The 21,924-nt window shown below is 39.9% G+C and overlaps 1 protein-coding gene across 1 annotated transcript in view; it reads right to left on the reverse strand.

Annotated features, from left to right (window-relative positions):
* DCC (DCC netrin 1 receptor) overlaps positions 1–6,395 on the reverse strand; it is an 811,418-nt gene extending 805,023 nt beyond the window's left edge. Inside the window, exons 1-2 of the mRNA XM_040264220.1 lie at positions 6,386–6,395; positions 5,466–5,786 (exon numbers count right to left, since the gene is read on the reverse strand). Of these exons, the coding sequence (XP_040120154.1) occupies positions 5,466–5,786; positions 6,386–6,395 (331 nt within the window). The remainder of the gene's footprint in view (positions 1–5,465; positions 5,787–6,385) is intronic.
* Positions 6,396–21,924: the final 15,529 nt, after the last annotated feature.

The raw sequence follows: 21,924 nt of genomic DNA on the forward strand, positions 1-21,924 counted from the left end.
ACAAAAAAGGAATCTACCTGAGCATACGTGCTCTATAATATATCCTGCAGTCACTGTTTGCTCACACTGGGGAGGAGAGAGGGTCCCCATTCATCCCCAAGAGTGTGAATACAAGCAGAGGAAGCACTTAAGTTCTGACTCATTGTAAAAGACCCTGATGCTGGGAAAGATTGAAGGCAGGAGGAGAAGGGGACGACAGAGGATGAGACGGTTGGATGGCATCACCAACTCAACAGACATGAGTTTGATCAGGCTCTGGGAGTTGGTGATGGACAGGGAAGCCTGGCATGCTGCAGTCCATGGGGTCACAAAGAGTCGGACATGACTGAGAGACTGAACTGAACTGAGCTTCTCAGAGCCCTGCAGGAGAAGTGGATGGGCAAGTGGTCATGTGAGGCGAGTAGGTGGGTGATTTGGATGGTGGCTGTGTGGTGGTGGTGTAATTAGGAAAAATGAGTAAGATGGTTCTTTCATGATTATCTGAAGGAGCTCCATAGTGATCTGGCTTTCTTACATATTAGCATTATTTATTCTTTTTTTTTTTTCCTTGAAGGTGAGATTATGTCAAACTCTCAATCTAGACCAACTCCTATAGACACAGCTTAGGTGAACCTTTTTCAGTTGGAAGGGTATTAAGGAGGCTTAGTTGAGAAGATTGCTCCACATTTTTTTTTCCCTCAAAAATGACAGCAGATATTGCTTGATCTAGACTCAACACAAATCACATTGGCTCCACTGACGTAATGGTAAATCAACTTTTGAAAAATGATTTTGTAGTCAAACTGATTTTGGCACTGTGGGCTAACAAACAGCATAGATTCAACCCTTCAGAAGCTCAGTTCAGTCTTGCCAGTTGGTCCTACGGACTGCAGAGCAGATATCTGATCCAAGATGACATTATTTATGGCTTGGGTTTTGCAGCCTGTATTACTCTCTTCCCTCCTCCCCCAAATATGTTTTGCACCATCACATGCGAATACTGAAAGCTATCATTTCCTAGTAGTAATAATTGTAATAACACAATAATAACCATTATTAAGTCTACACATACCATTGCTGCTATTGAACAGGAATCTACTCTGCACCATGGCTTTACATCTGAGACATTCTTTGAAAGCATCACAGCCTTAGGAGATCGATTATTATTATGTCTGATTTACAGAGGAGAATCCACAGGCTCAGATAGCTGACAACCGATGACATAGGAAAGACATGCCCGCCCAGATGCAAGCTCCTCCTGAAAGTTATGGGAAGAAACAAGGAAGCTGGCACACACCTTCTATTTTCCCAAGTCGCCTGTGAATATTCCAGTAGAATCCATCTTCTAGTACTTAATTAACTTGTAGACTATGGAGATATCAATCAATCTGCTATCAAACAATCAATCAAACTCTTCCCATCAAGAGTAGGGACAACAAACAGGCAAATTTAACTAACCACATCAAGTTCAATAGCAAAGAAGTGGAAGAAGAAGAAAAGGAAGAAAACTGCATTGGCCAAAACCTCTCCATCAATGATAGAAAGTCCCCCATCTTCATTGGTAAAATAAATATCTACTGAAAAACTACTAAACAAGCCCAGTGATTTTCTAGGTCCTGAATGAAAGGAATAGGAGAAGTTATATAAACAAAGTCTGACTCTGCTTCACTCTCCAACTGCTCTCAATCTAAAGTTTCTATACAAGGCAGAGAAATACTGTACCATTTTAGATTAGAGCTAATTGGATACAAATACAAGTCTCAAGTTTCAGCCAGCACTGGCCAAGCTGCTTTCAAACAGAGATTTAATATCCCAGGTGTTCCTTATTGATAGAACTCACAATTCCCAGAAATACTGACAGTCAGTAGTCCCTTACACTGAGATGTTTAACAGGATGTTGAATGGGCTGGTAGCATTTCGGTTCTCTTTCTTACTCTCCCTTTCTCTCCAGCTAAGTGCACATTCAGGGGCTTAAACAGCACTTGAGAAGTTACTAAAAAACAGAATGAATGGTGCATGGCAAGATCATTGCATAAAATGAGCTGATTGATTAAATGCAGATTTCATTTGCCACATTTCTTTTTATCAAAAGACTTCGAGAAAGCAAAAATGGAAGAGAAGCATTCTATTAAATGGGCTCTACACAGCACCTGAGGGTAGAGAACAGATATTTTTTTCTCATCTAAAGCAAAGCTACCTGTTACCTTTTAGGACTGACTGGTTTATTGACTGCTAATGCTTTAAAATGAGATTAAATCAGGCCCATGGTCTTTATTATGGGGAAGATATATTCCCCTTGTGCATTCCAGTGGTTTGGCAATCTTAACCTCAGCAGACATAACAGTGATGTATGCTGTGTTGCCAAACAGCAAGGTAAGTGTTTAAAACGCTGCGAACAGCCTTATTGCCTTGAAATGATACAATCTAATATGAGATTGTAACTCAGTGACTGAATCTGCCAGCCTATCCTTGTACAGAATATGAAAGTCAAAAGTCGAAGTCACTTTATTTTAACATCTCACAGGGAAGGGGTTATTCTTCATCTTGCCATTGAAACAGAACATGCAAAACTGGATCTAGATCAAAGGAAGCAGAAACCACAAATTTTCAGGATATTTTCATTAGCAGCACGTATGTGTGTGCTTTTCAGAAGAGGCATCAAAACACCGGCCTGATTCATTCAAATCAGCAGAGCTGCCTTATACTGTGGCCTTCCCTTGTGGCTCAGCTGGTAAAGAATCTGCCTGCAAAGTGGGAGACCTGGGCTCGATCCCTGGGTTGGGAAGATCACCTAGAGAAGGGAAAAGTTACTCACTCCAGTATTCTGGCCTGGAGAATTCCATGGGCTATGGTCTATGGGGTCGCAAAGAGTTGAACATGACTGAGCAACTTTCACTTTCACCTTGTATTGCGGACAACTGACAGATGGAATCTCAGTGTCTGAAAATTCTCAAATGTGGGAAAATTAAACTGTACGCTTTCTGCTTCATTTGGAGCACTTCAGGAAAACAGTTTTTAACTTAACCTTCAGCAGTTGCTCCACTTTTCTTTTTACCTATATTATTACTTTTAAAAATATTTGGGCTATACTGCATGGTAGGTGGGTTCTTAAGTTCCCCAACGAAGAACTGAACCTGCGTCCTTACATTGGCAGCGTGGAGACTTAACCCCTGGACCACCAGAGAAGTCCCCCACTTTCCTTTTTAATCAATCATCATTAACTTGGACTTTCAGTTCTCTCTACATTCTATGCTCTGTCAAACTTCAGCACCCATCCCTCAGAGATCCCAGGTGGCCGATAGCCTCAGTTTCCATGAAAAGATGCCACCTCCCATGGCTCTTGAGTTAAAGGAGAGATTCTGTATCCATGCTTCAGTCTAGCATTGCTAAAGCAGGTGGAGGGTACCATTAGGTAGGTGACCCACTATTGTAGCTTTACCTGGGACTGAAGAAGTTCTCAGGATACAGTACGTTCAAGTGCTAAAAGAAGGTGAGTCCAGGTTAGACCAGGATGGCTGACCACTGTATCCCCAGGGGAAGACCCTGCTTACTGGGACATCTTTGCCCTAGGAGAGTCTGCTCTAACTAAATATGAAAGAGAGTCCCTAGTGGGGAAAAGATGTCAGAAAAGAGTGGCAGGAAGCTTAATTTACGTACTCATTGTTTATCTATGAGATCTAATTTTTTTTATCATCCTCTGACAAAAATCCCCCCGCCCCCGCTTTTTTTTTTTTTTTTTTTCAGATTTTTCACTCTGTTGCATCTTCACTATAAGAGTACACGGGGAAGTGGTGGCCCTGCCTCATGGTCCGAGCATATCTTATTGCTGAAAATGAATCCTCATTAGTTTTCCTGGATATAGAAAAACCTGCAGCCTGGGAAAGGAAACCAGTATAAAGGACTACATTATGGCCTGTTCACTTCAGTGACTAGAACTGGCGGTTAAGTTAGAACGGAGCTGATTAAGGGAGCCCTTCAAACCTGTTAACCTACTTGAAGATCTAAATTTAGGGTTGGAGACATTTGCCTTGTTTTGTGTCTAATATCAAAATTAAAAACAAAAACAGAATCAAAATAGAACCAAAGCCCAGCTTTTAGCTGAATCATTATTGAAATGAGTAAAAATTTAACTCCTCTCCCCACAGAACTCTTAAAAGAAATAATTATGAGCTGTCCTCTAATAAAAATAAATGGGGTCCATCAACAGAGAAATGGATAAAGAAGATGTGGTACACATATACAAAGGAATATTACTTAGCCATTAAAAGGAATGAAATAATGCCATTTGCAGCAACATGGATGGGACTCAGAGATGTCACATTGAGTGAGGTGAGTCATGCAGAAAAGGAAAAATATCATATGACCCCCCTTATATGTGAATATAAAAAGAAATGATACAAATGAAATTACTTACAAAATAGAAACAGACTCACAGACTTAAAGAATAAATTTATGGTTGCTGGGGGGGAAAGGTGGGGGAGAAATAGGGAGTTGGGATGGATATTTTCATCCCCTTCACTGTACACGTGAAACTATCACAACATTGTTAATCAGCTATACCCCAATACAAAATAAAAAGTTTAAAAATAATAATTAAAATAAGTAGGGCAAATGGATTACAGAATACTCAGTACTGTTTTCTCTCAAAGTCAACAACCTTTCAAAACAAATATGAAAGAAAAACTTTTCATCTTATTATTCTGTTATTGAGTCAATACATTATCAAGTGTAAAGATATTTGGAGGCACTAATCAAATTTTTACTTTTCATTTGGAATTTATATATTGTAGCCAACATAATTATAATAAAATCCACTGCTCTAAAGGTTAAAAAAAAAAACAACAAGAACACATATGCACAAACTCCAATTTTTCATCATTCAGTTCAGTTCAGTTGCTCGTGTCCAACTCTTTGCGACCCCATGAATTACAGCACACCAGGCCTCCCTGTCCATCACAAACTCCCGGAGTTGGCTCAAACTCTCCTCTGATGAGTCAGGGATGCCACCCAACCACCGCACCTCAACCAGATGAGGTGACGGTTGGATGGCATCACCGACTCGACGAACGTGAGTCGTTTTCCTCATTAGTCATTTTCATCATTTCATCATATGTCATTTTCATCATTAGTGACGTTGTAAATGGAATTAATTAGGAAATTATTTTTCTATTAATGAAAACACCTCCCTCCAACCTAAGTATTGGATCAACTTGAACAAAATTTTGTTTTGGAAAATCTCATAATGTCAGGTTAATGAGACTAACCTGAGATTCTCTACTATTTTCCAAGTTAATTTGGAGAAAAAGTCAACCAAGACTACGAGAAAACAAGCATACACGTTTTTACATTACTTTTCTTTTTCTTAAAAATATACATTGTTTCCGCAAAGATTAGCCATTTCTTTTCAATCTCAAAAAAAAAAAAAAAACCAGGAGTAAAAAGAAGAGATGGAAAAGAAAGAGGGGAAAAAGGAAATATCCACTCACCTGCTACTGCAACTCTTGCTGTCCGACTAACAATTGACCCAGCGTCCCCTAAAGACGCCTCACACTGATAAAGTCCCTCGTCTGGCTTATGGTGCCTGGAGTGAAGTACGTTTTGTATCAACAGAGACCCATTTGGAAGCTGCTGCTTCCTTTCGTCCATTCCCAAGGCGAGGTGGATGCCGTCTTTCTTCCACTTGATGACGGGGACTCCCCGGTCGGACTCCGCGGAGCAGTTCAGGAGGACGTTCCCTCCGCGCATAGTGACGGCATCCGAGGGCTCCGACAGGAAGCGCAGGGATGTGAAAGACTTGATCTGGAAAGCTGGAACGGGAAAGCACAGAGAAATACGTTCACTTCTTCTAAACGAGCTCACGAGGCCAGCCCTGGCCTTCACAAAACTTTTTTCAAACAATCTGGGTCTTTGCAAAACGTGCAAGAATAAGTGAAACTTAAAAACGAAAGGGGACTTCCTTCTTGATCCAGCAACTAAACCTTCGCCTCCCAATGCAAGGGGTGCGAGGTCACTCTCTGCTCAGACAACTAAGATCCCACATACTTGCGGCCAAAAAAACAAAACATAAAAGCAATATTGTAACAAATTCAATAAAGGCTTAAAAAGTAAATAAAAGCAAGGATGTTGTATTAGAGAAGGGAAAAGGTGTCCAACTGAGATAACCACAACTAATGAAACTATTGGTCCCAAAAGTAATCATATGAAAAATTAAGAATGTATAGAAATCTAGGCAAGGCTATCATCACATATCAATCCATACTTGAAAAGTTAGAAGAGATTAATAAATTTTCCAATTCAAACTAGATATCTTAAAGCAGTAATGGTTAGTGGTGGGGCAGCTAAGATTTGAGGATATTTCTATCTCTGCATTCTGATTATACTATCAATTAAATTATCCAAAAAATACATTCAGACATGGTATTCCATTAATAACTACAACAGAAAAATCAACCCCAAACAGGATGGGAAAAATTATTTAGAACAAAGCTCAGTTGAGTTTTAAATAGGTAAGAAATCCCATTTGCAGAAGCAAGACACAATAAACCTACCACCTAAAGTCACAAATCCCTGATGTATCTTAACTTCCATCCAAATGCTGCTCGTGAGCCGGGAAGACTAGGTGAATATTATAATTAGAAATTTTTTTCATAAACATACATGAATATAAGAAATCAAAAGACAGAAGAGAAGATTGTTTAAGAATCTGGAGGTGATAGAACAAGTATAGTTAGTTAAAGTGCTGGTTCCAGGGTAACACAGCATTTGCAGAATATTTGGTTGTTGAATCAAAGACTTGGACGAGGTCTTAGGAGGTCATTGGGGCTCACCCTTTGCTCCGAAAGGTGTATTCCTAAATCACTCAAGTTCAATTACTTTCTGTTTCATTTTCAATGATCTCTGGGACTATGGAATCTACAATATCCCTAGGTATCTTGTTGTAATACTGAATCATCCTTAGAGTCTTAACTAAATTTTCTTGCTTCCATTTAATCTCATTTTGCTCTTGAATCACATTGTGTAACAATGCAGAGAGAACACATCTTTGTAAGAGCTCCTTGTTCTTTTGAGGCAGCATTTAATTTCTTTAAAAACATCACCTCCTCTAAGTTATGTTTTAGCTTCAATCTCCCCAGGACAATAATCACTAGCTTCCTTAATTTTTCTGTGATGAGAACAATTTTTGTTGTAATTTGTTAAAATGTTTCAGTTTTTCATCATTTAAAAAGCAGGCATCTAAATTGCTTATGATCAATATTTTGGTAAAGGACGGACCCATACTAGCACCAATGGGCAGACATATTCTCAGTTTTGAATACTTCATCTACCAGCGAAGATAAAGCTGAACAACTTCTTACTGTTTCTCCATAGTATTTTCTGCCATGCTCCCACAAACCTATTTTTCCTGAACCTCACAGTCAAAATAAGTCTGTTACTTTACTTATTCTGTCAAAATTTGCCCAACATTCATTGTCATACACTCCTTTCATCCAACTAGGTCATGAACCCAAAGAAAACAGCTACAAGGTTGCTCACATTAATATCAATTGTAAGATAACAGTGAGTACTGTGTCAACCATAAATTATAATGGCAAAAATATCCCAAAAGGTACAGCATGGTCCCCTCACTGTCCAATACAATCGTCCTTCCCTCAGGCTGTTTTAGTGTTACCAACATAATGATCACTGCCCATTCCTCTAGTGGAAAGCATTCGTATACTGCGAGAGGAGCCTAGACAATTAATCCTTGGTCCTGGCTTTAGTATTTAAAGATGTGTAACTGAAACAAGCCTTTTAAGTCCTCAGAAGCTCAGTTCCTTCTGAAAAATGAGGGTGTTGAACTAGATGGTCTTCAAAGTCAAGATACAGTTTGGAAACTTTCAGAAGTAGGATGGGTCGAAGCTATTCATCAAATGAACGCTGTTCTGAACATACTGAGATGTCAACAGTGAACAGCCAGAGAGAGATACACCAAGGATGAGAAAGTAGAAAGAAGTTCTAACGTCCTTAAATGTCAAGATATTTCACTAGAGTAATACCTGCAATTTCCATACAAGTAGCATTAATAAGGCAGAAATAAATTTAGAATTCAAGACCAGGCAACGATATTAAAAAGCATTTATTGCTTTTTTGTTCTTCCCGGGGCCTATATTTTAAACAACAACCTCATGCTGAACACCTTATTTATGTCACAGAACACACAATGAATTTAATACAGCTGTTTATGACAGCATGTTAATGAGCATATGTGCCCATTATCACAAATAAATAATCCACTTCATTTGAAACAAGGAGATTATGACAGTTTGCAGTGCTTGAGTACATAATTTAGGAAAGTTAAATAAAGATTAACTTTTTCTTCAATACAATTACCCCTTCAGTTGGCTGGCAATTTGAGCTTTTGCGTTCCTTACAACAATTGCATTTTAAACATATGAGTCTGGGATAAAGGTGCCTCACTGCTTTAAGCAACGTGTCTTAGTTCCTTCATTTTTAGAAAAGATGGACATGGTCCAAGAAAATATAATCTGTTGAGAAATAATAGGTTTGTTTTCAATGATCCTGGTTTCAAAGTTTCAGCCCATGTTAGGCTCAAGCTGTCTCCATCTCCTTGCACAGGCTCAATAAATGGCTCACTGATAATTATACTGAATTCAATCTAGGCTACCCTCCTCCCTCTTCTCATAGTATACTAGTTCCTCTTGGGGGGATTTGCCTACCAGTTATCATCACTATGGGCTTCCCTGGTAGCTCAGATGATAAAGAATTTGCCTGTAATATAGGAGAGCCTGGTTCAATCCCTGGGTTGGGAAGATTCCCTGGAGAAAGGAATGGCTACCCTCTCCAGTGTTCTTGTCTGGAGAATTCCATGAATGGAGGAGCCTGGTGGGCTACAGTCCTTGGGGTTGCTAAGAGTAAACACATGACTGAACAATTAACATTTTCACTTTTAATACTCTCACATCTTATGGAATAATTTTATCCAATTGTTTAATCTAGAAATCAATGTGAAGTCAACTACATTGATTTAATGCGGGAGCAGAGAAAGAAAACTATTAAAACTGAAGAAAACAAATAAGTAGAAATAACATATAGAACTTGTAGTGCAAAGAGCTGTGGCAGGAATTTGGGCAGAGTTTGATGAGGGTAGGCTTCCCCGGTAGCTCAGCTAGTGAAGAATCTGCCTACAAGGCAGGAGACCCCAGTACAATTCCTGGGTCAGGAAGATCCTCTGGAAAAGGGTCAAGTTACCCACTCCAGTATTCTTGGGCTTCCCTGGTAGCTCAGATGGTAAAGAATCCACCCATGATGCGGGAGACCTGGTTCAGTCTCTGGTTTGGGAAGATCCCCCGGAGGACGGCAGGACAACCCAGCCCAGTATTCTTGCCTGGAGAATCCCCGTGGACAGAGGAGCCTAGCGGGCAACGGTTCACAGGGTCACAGAGAGTGGACCATGACTGAGCAACGAAGCACAGCACAGAGATTCCCCTAGGAAACAGGTGAAAGAGATAATTGGAAAGTAAATGCTTTTAAAGAATCAGAATGAAAGCTACACACGTTACAATTTTACAGTAGCTTTTACAGTAGAATAACAATGCTAAGAATTTCATCCAGAAGAAAGCCAACTGGAGAAGTTTCTTTGCTGTGTTTTGGTTTTCTCTTTAAGATGCCAGTGGTCATTCTACTGAACCATCAAGTAGTAACATTTTCCAGCCTTGCTTCATAAAAGAAGCAATCCTTTGGGCCTGCTGTAAAATTATGTAAGGCAATCATATTTGGAGAGATATACTTGAGAATACCAAAAGTCCATCCACTAAGAAGTTTGGACTCCAGAGTCTAATACCAGAGTTCATGATAAGAATAAACGCGTCTCCAGCCCTCCTTCCCTCCAAATTCTATCTTGGGAAGATTCCTAAATCTTCTTTGGCTAGCATTTAGGCCAAGAGCCATATATGCATTTAACTAACTGGTACTGTTTCTTATATGTGTCAGTCTGAGAAAAAGTAATAGAGTGTCATATTGTTGTTGGATATTATTCTTTTTCTTCTTCTTCTTCTGAAAGATAATTGTTTATAAGCAGATGCTAACACAGCAAAACCTTCAGTGTTTCCCTAATGAAGACATAAAGGAAGGTTCCCTCTTAAGTGGGCTTCTTTCCCTTTGGTTCAGATGGTAAACTATCTGCCTGCAATGTGGGAGACCTGAGTTCGATCTCTGGGTCAGGGAGATCCCCTGGAGAAGGGAATGGCAACCCATTCCAGTATTCTTGCCTGGAGAATTCCATGGACAGAGGAGCCTGGTGGGCCACAGTCCATGGAATCACAAAGAGTCGGACACGACCAAGCGACTATTGCTTCACAAAGGAGAAATTGATGTCTCTTTGCTTTAGCTTTGTTAAACATAAACAAACATCAGAGATAACACTGCTAGGGATATTCCAGGTTTATATTAATTGAGTATCTAGAGATAGAAAAGATCCTCAATGTGTCTTAGAAACTGACCAAAAGGATCGAGCAAGTAGTAGTAAAAATGTTTCTGTAAGGTTAAGTCCCTCTGTGCTTGCTCTCCTTATCAATTTCTTGTTAATTTCCAAGACCAGTCACAGAGGCAGACTAACTTAGAATGGATTTTTAAGGTATGACATTTCATCTACAATATCGAACATTGTTAAGTGTGAAAAATAATTCCCTAGGGAGTCAGAAATTTCTTTCCAAGTCCAATGTGTAAGAACTTCTGGTTAAAGCAATAAGAGCTAAAACTTAAATTTATGAAAAATAGCATGGAAGTAAAAAGAAGCTCCTAAAAAGATTTGAAGATTAGAAAATGTCATACAAATCCCCATAGAACTTGCTATGTGTAATTTTATCTTCCAAGTAATAAAAACTTTCACATGGGAATGCCTGGAAGTTCTGTGGGTCCCCAAATTCATGTAATCAACCCCCACATCTTAACATCATTATCTCTTCTTGGAAATAAATTCTACTGTATCTGTTTGCCTTGTGTTAAGATAGATACCTCCATTGAAAGAAATTAAAACTATCCTATGGATGATGGAATATAATCCATTTTCAACTGATCAAACATCACTTACATGTGCAATTGCCACTCTGGTATCAGCCCCAGTGGAAGCTTATAATACCTATGAGACTGTGTGATGGAGGAGGGGATTTAAAAACAAAACAAAACCATGAATTAACAGGTCCCCTAATTAATGTCAACGTTACTGTCAACGTTACTGGTTTAGGATATCAGAATATAAATTTGGACACAGTGGCTCTTAAACTAAGGTCCCCAGACTCGAAAAAGCTCCCCTACCTGGGAACTTGTTACAAAGCACAATCTGAGTCCACACTCTAGACAAACCTGGTTGGTCAGCAACTGCAGGGCAGAGACTCACAGTATGAGCTTTAATTAGCCTTCCAGGAAATGCTCACATTCACTAAAGCTTGAGAACTACTTCTCCAAAACTTCCTTGGCCTGAACTATAGCTGGAGACCCTTGCTTTTTTTTTTTTTTTTTTTTTTTTTTGACTATCTTGTTATAATGTTGCATATTTGGAGAATTTCTGCAATATCATCAATGATGAGTGGAGAAATGAAGTTACAGGAAAGCAAATCATTGAATACTGTTTCAACACGTATTAATATTTATGGCATGTTTATCTTTAAAAGGCTGGAATTAAGTAAGGAAAAGGTCAAGAAAGAGGGCTATTGGTAACAACACCTCATCTTTCCTTTATTATTATCAGGACCCCAAATGGCCATACTCCATTCAGCAAAATAAAAATTCCATCACAATCAACTGAAGATTTAGAATGTTCTTTTGGAATATTCTTGGTTGTTCACACACAGAACTGTCAGATTTCTTTTTTAAAATCACTGAAATAGCTATAATTGTCTTGCAAAAGAAGTTTAGGTAAACAGAGTACTCTTTATCAAATTACATTCTTTCATTACATTTTAGCTCCACAGTGTAATCATAGCCTTTTAAAATAGTGGAACCTTAAAAGCTTGCGTGGTTGACCTGCCCTTCAGTCCAGCTTAGTCGAAGGTCAAACCCACACTAGCACTCTCTACTGCAGCCTGGAGGTATACTTTATGTGCTTCATATTAATGCAAAATGTTAAACATTAGCCAGATCAGGGAGAGAAAGCATATGTCACCAAAGCACCAAAACCACTGGGGCTTCTGTGAAGTATCAATGTTTTTTTCCTACTTTGATAAGACACATGGTCAAAATACTGGTCAGAAAATGTGGTCATATATTTAAAAGATTGTGTGTATTCCAGCCCTTCCTAGAGACTAGGTTCAAGCCAATCGACTTCAAGTTTGTATTACTAACAAATGGAAATCAGAAACGAATTAGGTTTTATGGAATTTATACAGATGTGAAAGTTGGATCATACAGAAAGAAGGCTGAGCACCGAAGAATTGATGCTTTTGAATTCTGGTGTTGGAGAAGACTATTGAGAATCCCTTGGACAGCAAGAAGATTAAACCAGTCAATCCTAAAGAAAATCATCCCTGAATATTCATTGGAAGGACTGATGCTGAAGCTGAAGCTCCAATACTTTGGGCACCTTATGCGAAGAGCCTACTCACTCAAAAAGACCTGATGCTGGGAAAGATTGGGGGCAGGAGGAGAAGGAAGCAGGGCGACAGAGGATGGGATGGTTGGATGGCAACACTGATTCAATGGACATGAGTTTGGGCAAAGTCCAGGAGATAGTGAAGGGCAAGGTAGCTTGGTGTGCTGCAGTCCATGGGGTCACAATATTTGGACATGATTTAGTGACTGAACAAAATTTCTGAATTTAGATAAGGCAGAAGAAGATTCATAGGAAGAAACACAAGTGCATTTTACTATGGGAATTTATTAAGTATCACTAAAATGTAGGAGGCAATGGATGAAAATGAAAAATTTTAAAGGATAGTTCAAGTTTCTCACCCATTAGAGTCTCTAGATTTAGCAAATAAAAATTAAGGCTATCAGTTACACGTGAATTTCATGTAAACAACATTTTAGTATACATGTTTCAGGCTTCCCAGGTAGCTCTGTGTGCTGAGTTGCTCAGTCGTGTCTGACTCTTTGTGACCCCATGGCTGTAGCCCACCTGGTTCCTCTGTCCATGGCGATTCTCCAGGCAAGAATGCTGGTGTGAGTTGCCATGCCCTCCTCTAGGGGATCTTCCCAACCTAAGGATCGAACTGAGATCTCCCACACTGGGGGCAGAATCCTTACCATCTGAGCCACTAGGGAAGCTCAAGAATACAGGAGTGGCTAGCCTATCCCTTCTCCAGGGAATCTTCCTGACCCAGGATTTGAACCTGGGGCTCCTGAATTGTAGGTGGGTTCTTTATTAGCTGAGCTCCCAGGTAGCTCAGTGGTAAAGAATTTACCTGCCGATGCAAGGAGATTCAGGAGATGCAGCTTCGATCTCTGGGTCAGGAAGATCCCCTAAAGGAGGAAATGGCAACCTATTCCAGTATTCTTGCCTGGAGAATTCCATGGACAGAGGAGCCTGGTGGGCTACTGTCCATGAGATCACAAAGAGTCAGACATGACTGACCGTGCACACACACATATACATATTTCAGACAACAGATGCTTGAATTAAATAAATTCTGCATAGGACATACTTACGGTAAAACATTATTTGTTGTTTGTTCAAATTTCAAACTTAACTGGGCATCCTGTTAATTTTATCCCCCATGAAATTAACTTCCTTGAGGCCACAGCATAAGTAGGGAAATAGTATATGGATTCATACTATCCCTTCTCCATTCTGACATAGGTGTAGAGAAGAGTGAATTCTTAGAAAGGTACTGTGATTGAATCAGAAAAAGTGATTTTAGTGTCAGGACACTTGCTGACCTCGTCCAACATCACCACATATCCACGTAGAAAGGTTGTTGAACTCGATTTGTTCTTAACACAGTGATCCTTCTTTTTTTATTTTTTTTCTTCTTTCCTTTACAAGTTGGGGAGCAAAATTCAGATATATAAATACAGAATGTGAAGTTCAAGAAGCAACTAAGCCGGCAAAAATCTCTTAGTGATCCCACACAGAGGCTCCCCATCAGACATTCTGAACACATAGCATCTTCCCTAAAGTGGAGGAGGCTTTGCCAAGAGATCTGAGGGCTTCCACGGGGCAAGGAGTGTGTGCCCCAGGCAACTGACTGAGTGTCCTCTGGCTAAATCTAATGGTAAAGAAAAATGATAAGGGCCAAGTGAGAGTGAAGGAGGAGCTTTCTTAGTCCTTTGCTGCTTCAGAAGCTAAATCTCTAAACCACAGGCTGATTTTTCTGTGTGATACTGGGAAAATTGTAATGGGATTATTTTGCAGTTCAACAAGTAACACTGTCTGACTTCGAGGTTATCATTCTCAAGGCCTCATGCAAAATAAACACTAAAAAGAAAAACTTCGATGTGCTGTTTAATCTGCCCTGGATTTGAACCTTAATCCCTCTCTCATTTCCATAAAATGGAAGCTGGTTTTCTTTTCCCTTGTGTTTTTCATCAGTAGGGGGATGCGTTGCTTTTTCAGAATGAACAACTGTCAACTGGAACACTGAGAAAGGTTATTCAGTGTATTTAGATAAGGCAGCAGGCAATGGAACGAAGTGCATAGGAATATCCCTCTCCATCCAGAAGGCAGCAAGAAGTGGACAAGCACTGGAATGCTATGTATTGTTAAGAGATCGATAAATTCTCAAAAACTTATTCTTAATCAAGTTGTCCGTGTTTACTACACACAAATAAGAACGTATAACTATAAAACCAAATGTCATAATACTAGCTCCTAACCCTGTCTACCTGGTGATAGCCACTACTGAAATTTATATACATTTCCTTCTAAGAAATTATTCGTTTTTGATTCATAGTAATCTGCTGTTTTATCTACAGGTCTGTAATAATATAAAAGAGAGAAAGATTCTATTCTAGCCTCTCTCCTCTTCATATAAGGACTCTAATCCTATCATGATGGCCCCATCTTCACGACTCCATCTAATACCAATTACGTCTCAAGGGCTCCACTTCTAAATATACACTGCGAGTTAGGGCTTCAGCATATGTATTGGGGGTGGGAGGGAGTAGCAGGGTGTCGGGGGGTGGTCACAGTATTCAGTCCATAGCTGATGAAGATTAGGTATCTAGGGGAAGAAGTCTGCAGGGAGACGAAGCCAAAAGATCACAGTTCAATTCAGTCGCTCAGTCGTGTCTGACTCTTTGAGACCCCATGAACCACAGCACGCCAGGCCTCCCTGTCCACCACCAACTCCCAGAGTCCACCCAAATCCATGTCCATTGAGCTGGTGATGCCATCCAACCATCTCATCCTGTCGTCCCCTTCTCCTCCTGCCCTCAATCTTTCCCAGCATCAGGGTCTTTTCAAATGAGTCAGTTCTTCACATCAGGTGGCCAAAGTATTGGAGTTGCAGCTTCAACATCAGTCCTTCCAATGAACAGTCAGGACTGATCTCCTTTAGGATGGACTGGCTGGACCTCCTTATAGTCCAGGGAGATGAGTAAAACCTGATTCACAAGCAAAAGAACTTTGCTTTAACACTGACAAAGATGGAAACCTAGTGGAGAGTTTTGGTCAAGAGAGTGAAAGGGTCCAATTTATATTATAAAACAGTAGCTTTGAATACAGAATATTCCCACCCCATCCTCTCCAGACTTCTGGTTGTAACAACTGGGAAGGGTGATACTTGCCTGCAGTGGGAAGAGATGAGTGCACAGAACCACCCTTCACAAGAGAGAAGCATCCCGTCCAAAGCACTGGGAGTGCTGAGGCTGAGATATCTTTTAAAAGACTCATCTTGGTTGCTGTGGTGAGGATAGGGGTTGTTGGAAGAAGAGAAACCAGTTGGGGGGTTAGTTCCACAGTCCACATCAGATGGGGTGACTTGAAAAGAAATGGTCAGATTCAAGACCTGTTTTTAAAGGTAGAATCACTGGAGTTGCTGAGGGATTAGATATGGATTGTTGAAGAGAGAAAAGAGTCCAGGATGACTCCAAGTAGATCAGTAGAGCAATTTGTGTAGTTTATAAGCAAAAAAGGCATGCTGTTGCAAAACAAAGCCCTCAGGACAAGGGGTCAGGAGACCTGAGTACTTGCCTAACACTAACCCTCACAAGCCCCTTTGAGTGTGGGCTACATCCTTGGGAATCAAGATCCTCAACAATGAGACAAGAGGTTGGACCAGATAACCTCTAGGTGTCTTCAGCTCTCATATTATAAAAGTCTATGAGTTAATTTTGCTACTTACAAAAAGTCACCCTCAAATTTAGGGGAAATTTTTGTTATACGGAGAGATTGGCTATAATCACACAGTGATCAGTTTAATCACAGACTTATATGAGAGCACAAAGAAGTGCAGTTACTGAAGGTGCCAAGAGACCAACAACCCACCTCATTATCCATAAAATAGAGAGACAGTCTAATCTTTCTCTTGAAGATAAAAGACTGCAGAGGTCACTCTGCCAACAAAGCACAAGCTGCTTTATTATGATTCATGAGAAATGAAAGTATTCATCTTGTGGAAACTGCTGTTACAAATCTGAAGGATTAATTCCATAAAGGTCCGAAAGGTCCAGGGAAAGCCTTAAAAATTCAGCAAAGCTCATGGTTGATAGTGTGGTATAAAGTCTAATGCAGGGAGCCATACTGGTAAAACATTTCGTGTTATAAGTGTCCAATTTTCTCAACATGAAGGCCGAACAGTGTTTTGTTCTGTTTTGCTTTTTTAAATTAAAATGCTATCATTCTTTTTTGTCAGGATATCAACTGTGTATCTTGTTATCAGGAGAAAGATGATCTTTCCCTGCTTAGTTCATGAAGTACATCAAGAAAGAAAACCCACAATGATAAGAGAAACATCAACATTGGAACAGAGAGTTAGTTAGCCTTAAACCACTCAGGAGGTCAGCCTTTAATAAAGGACCCTCACAAACAATTTGTTTTATTCAAAGGTGATTTAGATTCCATGGGAGATGACTTGCAGAGCACCGATGAAGTTTCTGCAAAGGATCGAAGCCATAATGGGAAGTCTGAACTCTCTCTCTATACAACACATGCACGGTCCACATGAGCGTCAAGGATGGAGAAACTATACAGGTGCCCTTCAACTAAAAAAAGCTGAAAGATGAAGAAACATATCTGCCTGTTTTTCATGGATATATGTCTTGCGTGAGTTACTAGTTACAATGGTGGTTATCTCAGACCCAGCAAACTAGCAGGAGGGGCCCAGCACTGAAGGCGCTCTGTGCCCAAATGGTGGCCAAGGGATGGGTGACTCAGCCATAGCTACATTTTCAAACATGCGTGTCTGAATGTCTGGAATATCACTGTCGGAAGTAATCTGGAAAGTTTTCAAGGCTGAATCATTTGTAAATCCTTTGCTGGTCAAGTCCTACTACAGACACCAAACAAAACAGAGGTCAGAGATTTCTCTAGGAGCTGTAATCATTACATTAAAAGGGACTCAGTTCACTTGATTTCCAATATGCCGGAATGTCCAATAATATCTTAGAACCAGTTATAAATCTTAATTAAATAATTCTCATTTTATAAAATGTGCAGAGATAGAAAGTCTCATTGAATAGTAGTGACAGTTCCAGCTCTTACAAGTGATAGCTCTTTATTCTACCTCTTTGTTGCTTAGTCATTCAGCTGTGTCCAACTGTTTGCTACCCCATGGACTGCAGCTTGCCAGACTTCCCTGTCCCTCACCATCTCCTGGAGCTTGCTCAAACTCATATCCACTGAGTCAGTGATGTCATCCAACCATCTTGTCCTCTGTCATTCTTCTCATGCCTTCTATCTTTCCCAGCATCAGGGTCTTTTCTAATGAGTCAGCTCTTCCTATCAGTTGGCCAAAGTATTGGAGTTTCAGCTTCAGCATCAGTCCTTCTATGAATATGGTTGATTTTCTTCAGTATTGACTGGTTGGATCTCCTTGCAGTCCAAGAGATTCTCAAGAGTCTTCTCCAACACCACAGTTCAAAAGCATCAATTCTTCTGTGCTCAGCCTTCTTTATGGTCCAACTCTCACATCCATAGATGACTACAGGAAAAACCATTGCTTTGACTAAACAGGTTTATTGGCAAAGTAATGTCTGTGCTTTTTAATATGCTATTTAAGTTTGTCATAACTTTTCTTCCAAGGAGCAAGCGCCTTTTAATTTCATGGCTGCAGTCATCATCTGCAGTGATTTTGGAGCCCCAGAAAAGAAAGTCTGTCACTGCTTCCGTTGTTTTCTCATCTATTTGCAATGAAGTCATGGGGCTGGATGCCATGATCTTAGTTTTCTGAATGTTGAGTTTTAAGCCAGCTTTTTCACTCTTCTCTTTTACCTTCATAAAGAGGCTCTTTAGATTCTCATTGCTTTCTGCCATAAGGATAGTGTGACTTGCATATCTGAGGTTATTGGTATGTCTCCTATGGCTCTATTCTTTCTATCACATATCATATTTATGAGAATTTCTAATTATATTGCAGACTCCAGCGAAGCAGAAATGAATCATATTTGTCTCTGTATCACACAGAGAAAGTGAAAGTGAAAGAGGAGAGTGAGAAAGCTGGCTTAAAACCCAACTTTCAAAAAACTAAGATCATGGCATTCAGTCCCATCACTTGATTGCAAATAGATGGGGAAAGAATGGAAACAGTGACAGACTTTATTTTGGGGGGGCTCCAAAATCACTGCAGATGGTGACTGCAGCCATGAAATTAAAAGACTCTTTCTTCTTGGAAGAAAGCTATGACAAACATAGACAGCATGTTAAAAGCAGAGACATTACTTTACCAACAAAGGTCAGTATAGTCAAAGTTATGGTTTTTCCAGTAGTCATGTTTGGATGTGAAAGTTGGACCATTAAGAAAGCTGAGCACTGAAGAACTGATGCTTTTGAACTGTGGTGTTGGAGAAGACTCCTGAGAGTCCCTTGAACTGCAAGATCAAACCAGTTAATACTGAAGGAAATCAACCCTGAATATTCATTGGAAGGACTGATGCTGAAGCTGAAACTCCAATACTTTGGCTACCTGATGCGAAGAACTGACTCATTAGAAAAGACCCTGATGCTGGGTAAGATAGAAGGTAGGAGGATAATGACAAAGGATGAGATGGTTGCATGGCATCACTGACTTGATGGACATGAATTTGAGCAAGCTCCGGGAGTTGGTGACGGACAGGGAAGCCTGGCATGTTGCAGTCCATGGGGTTGCAAAGAGTCGGACATGACTGAGAGACTGAACTGAACTGATCACACAGCCTTTAGTAGCACTTACCTATCTCAGATATATTTAATAAATACCTACTGAGTAAACTTACATAGAAACTTACATAGATAAAAACATGACCAAATTAGAACTGCTTGTATTAGTGAAAGAAAATCAGAAACAGAGGTAAAAAAACAATATGAACCTCATTGTCTTAGTTTGATTGTGATTGATAAAGATTACTCAATATTACTGTCAAAGTATCAATATTCATATTGACCATACTTCCTTGAATAGTCTGAGGAAGGTTGGGTCTCCTTTTTGTTTTCTGTTAAAGGCCAGATAATAAATATTTTTCAGCTTTCTGGCCAAGAGGCAGTACTGAACATATTAATATAGGTATTTTTATGATAATTTAAAGTTACGCTGATTTACTTTGCTGTACAGAGGAAACTAACACAGAATTGTAAAGCAACCATACTCCAATTAAAATAATAATAATAATAAAGATATACTGTTAACCAGTTAACCAAAAAGTCAACCACCGAAAAATGTACAAACCATTATTTTAAAAGGAGGCAAAGGGCCAAATCTGGCCCTCCCTTGAGGCTATGGTCTCTGATCCTTGTTCTGAGAAGATGATTCTGCTGAGTCACAGTGAAGGGGATGAGGGCTTGGAGCTGCGCCCTTGTGCTAGACTCCCCTTCCTCAAAGCTGCATTCCTCTAGATTTACCAGCTACAAAATTTTACTAAGAGTATTTGGTCAATAGGCTGTGCACATGGGTAGTTTCTCATTATAGTCATTCATTCATTCACACGTATCATCGCACATGTAGTAAATGCCTAGATAGCTCCCCAGCAACCTTGCTCCTTCTAACAGGCCTCTAATTCAGGACCACAGACCAGGAACTCCATCCTCTCTCTTCCTGTCCTTCTCCTCGCTGCCTCAGGACCCTCCCTGGCCTGACTCAGGCCCCTACTTCCTGCTATACCTGTTCCAAAGGTTTGGAGACAACAGTGCTCAAGGATTGTATGGAAAATATATTCTTCTAATTGCTGATAGTCCATAGAATACGTGCTGCTCTCATACTGTAATTAACTAAAAGGCCCCAGAGAAAAGGAAACCAGTCTTGCTAGCTTTTTTCATCCTACATGAATAAATATTCAAGGTGAAGGGAAAACCCATTTCTTTTGTTTTCTTGTTGCAATTAAGCCAGGACAGTTTAGCCTGGTCTGCTGCAGCAGGAGAGAGGTTTTCACCGGCTTCAAAAAGGTCATACAATTTCAGTTATGCATTATAAACAAATCCTAGAGGCTGATAGTACAGCATGGTGCCCATAGTTAACAATGTTGTATATACACTTAAAAATCTGCTAGGAAGGCAGATCTTACCATGTGATTTTCATCACGGAAATATTTTAAAAATAAAGAGGGTGGGAAGAAACTTTTGGAGGTGATAGGTATGTTTATGGCATTGATTGTGGTGAGTCTCACGGGTTTATATTTATCTCCACCCTCATCAAGTTGTATACATTAAATAAGTACAGATTTTTGCATGTCAATCATAGCTCAATAAAGTGATTAAAACAAAAAAATGTCTGGGTAACTCATAGTCCTGAAAAGCTAGCACTTATAGTGTCACCAACAGTGACTTGTGTGTTCCTGAGGCTGTTTAACGACTTAAAAAACTTTCTTTTCATTTAAAAAATATTATTTTAATTAAAGAAAGCCTATTGAGTCAGGATTGCCTTTCAGCTTGGGGAACAATCCACTGGGGGCCTTCCCTATTCCTGCTAGCAGGAATAGATGGGTTGTTTCCTGGGGAGCAAGGTCTCTGCTCCAGCCACCTGTATCACCTTATCAGACTCAGCCCATGGGTGTCAGTTTTCTCTCCCTATCTCTTCTCCACCTATCAACCAGTGGGATCACATAAAATGAAATTCAGAACTTGCCATTTCTCTGCTTATATCTTTCTGGGGAGTCCTCTTGCAGGGAGCCCCAGATCCTGAATGTGAACCTGTGACCCACCATGGATGGTGCACAGCTGGGCTCCTGGCACCCTTTCCCCCCGTTCCCTCCATCATATTCATCCTCTGCCTTGACCATCATGTCTCAACCACAGCGGCTTCCTGTCTATCCTCTGAACTCACCCGTCTACCTACCTGGAATAATCTTCTTGTTTTTATACCTGGCTAACTCCTATTCATCTTTTTTTTTTTCTATTCATCTTTTTATCCCAGCTTAAATATCATTTTCTCAGGAAAAAATTTCATGAGAAACCCACAAGAGAAAAGAGCCATCTCCCTGTCCTTGTTTTGGGAGCACAGAGTCTTAGCCACCGGATCACCAGGGAAGTCCCGTTTAGCCACTTTTTACCATTCCTGGACAACATGCTATCCACTTGCTTTCCATAATGGTGTTTCCATGTTGTAGCGGTTATCATGTTTGCTTCATCCAGTTGCTTTCTATATATTTAGCTTATTCGATCTTTAATAAATTCCTCTTAGATTGTCTCTAATTTTAAAAATATCAGTAAGGATAAAAGCAATGATTTTCTGCATCTCCATTTCAGAAGAGTAAATGCCTTAAATTTATCTAAATAGAAACTGTAATTCCACGGAGAGGTCCAAGTGTTACCATAAAACACTCAGAAGTAAATTTATACACAATTCTCAGATGAAACACAAAACTGAGAGGAGAAAATGTGCTGAG

Source organism: Oryx dammah, unplaced genomic scaffold (assembly GCF_014754425.2).
Source record: "Oryx dammah isolate SB20612 unplaced genomic scaffold, SCBI_Odam_1.1 HiC_scaffold_22, whole genome shotgun sequence".
In the NCBI taxonomy this organism is placed as follows: Eukaryota; Metazoa; Chordata; class Mammalia; order Artiodactyla; family Bovidae; genus Oryx; species Oryx dammah.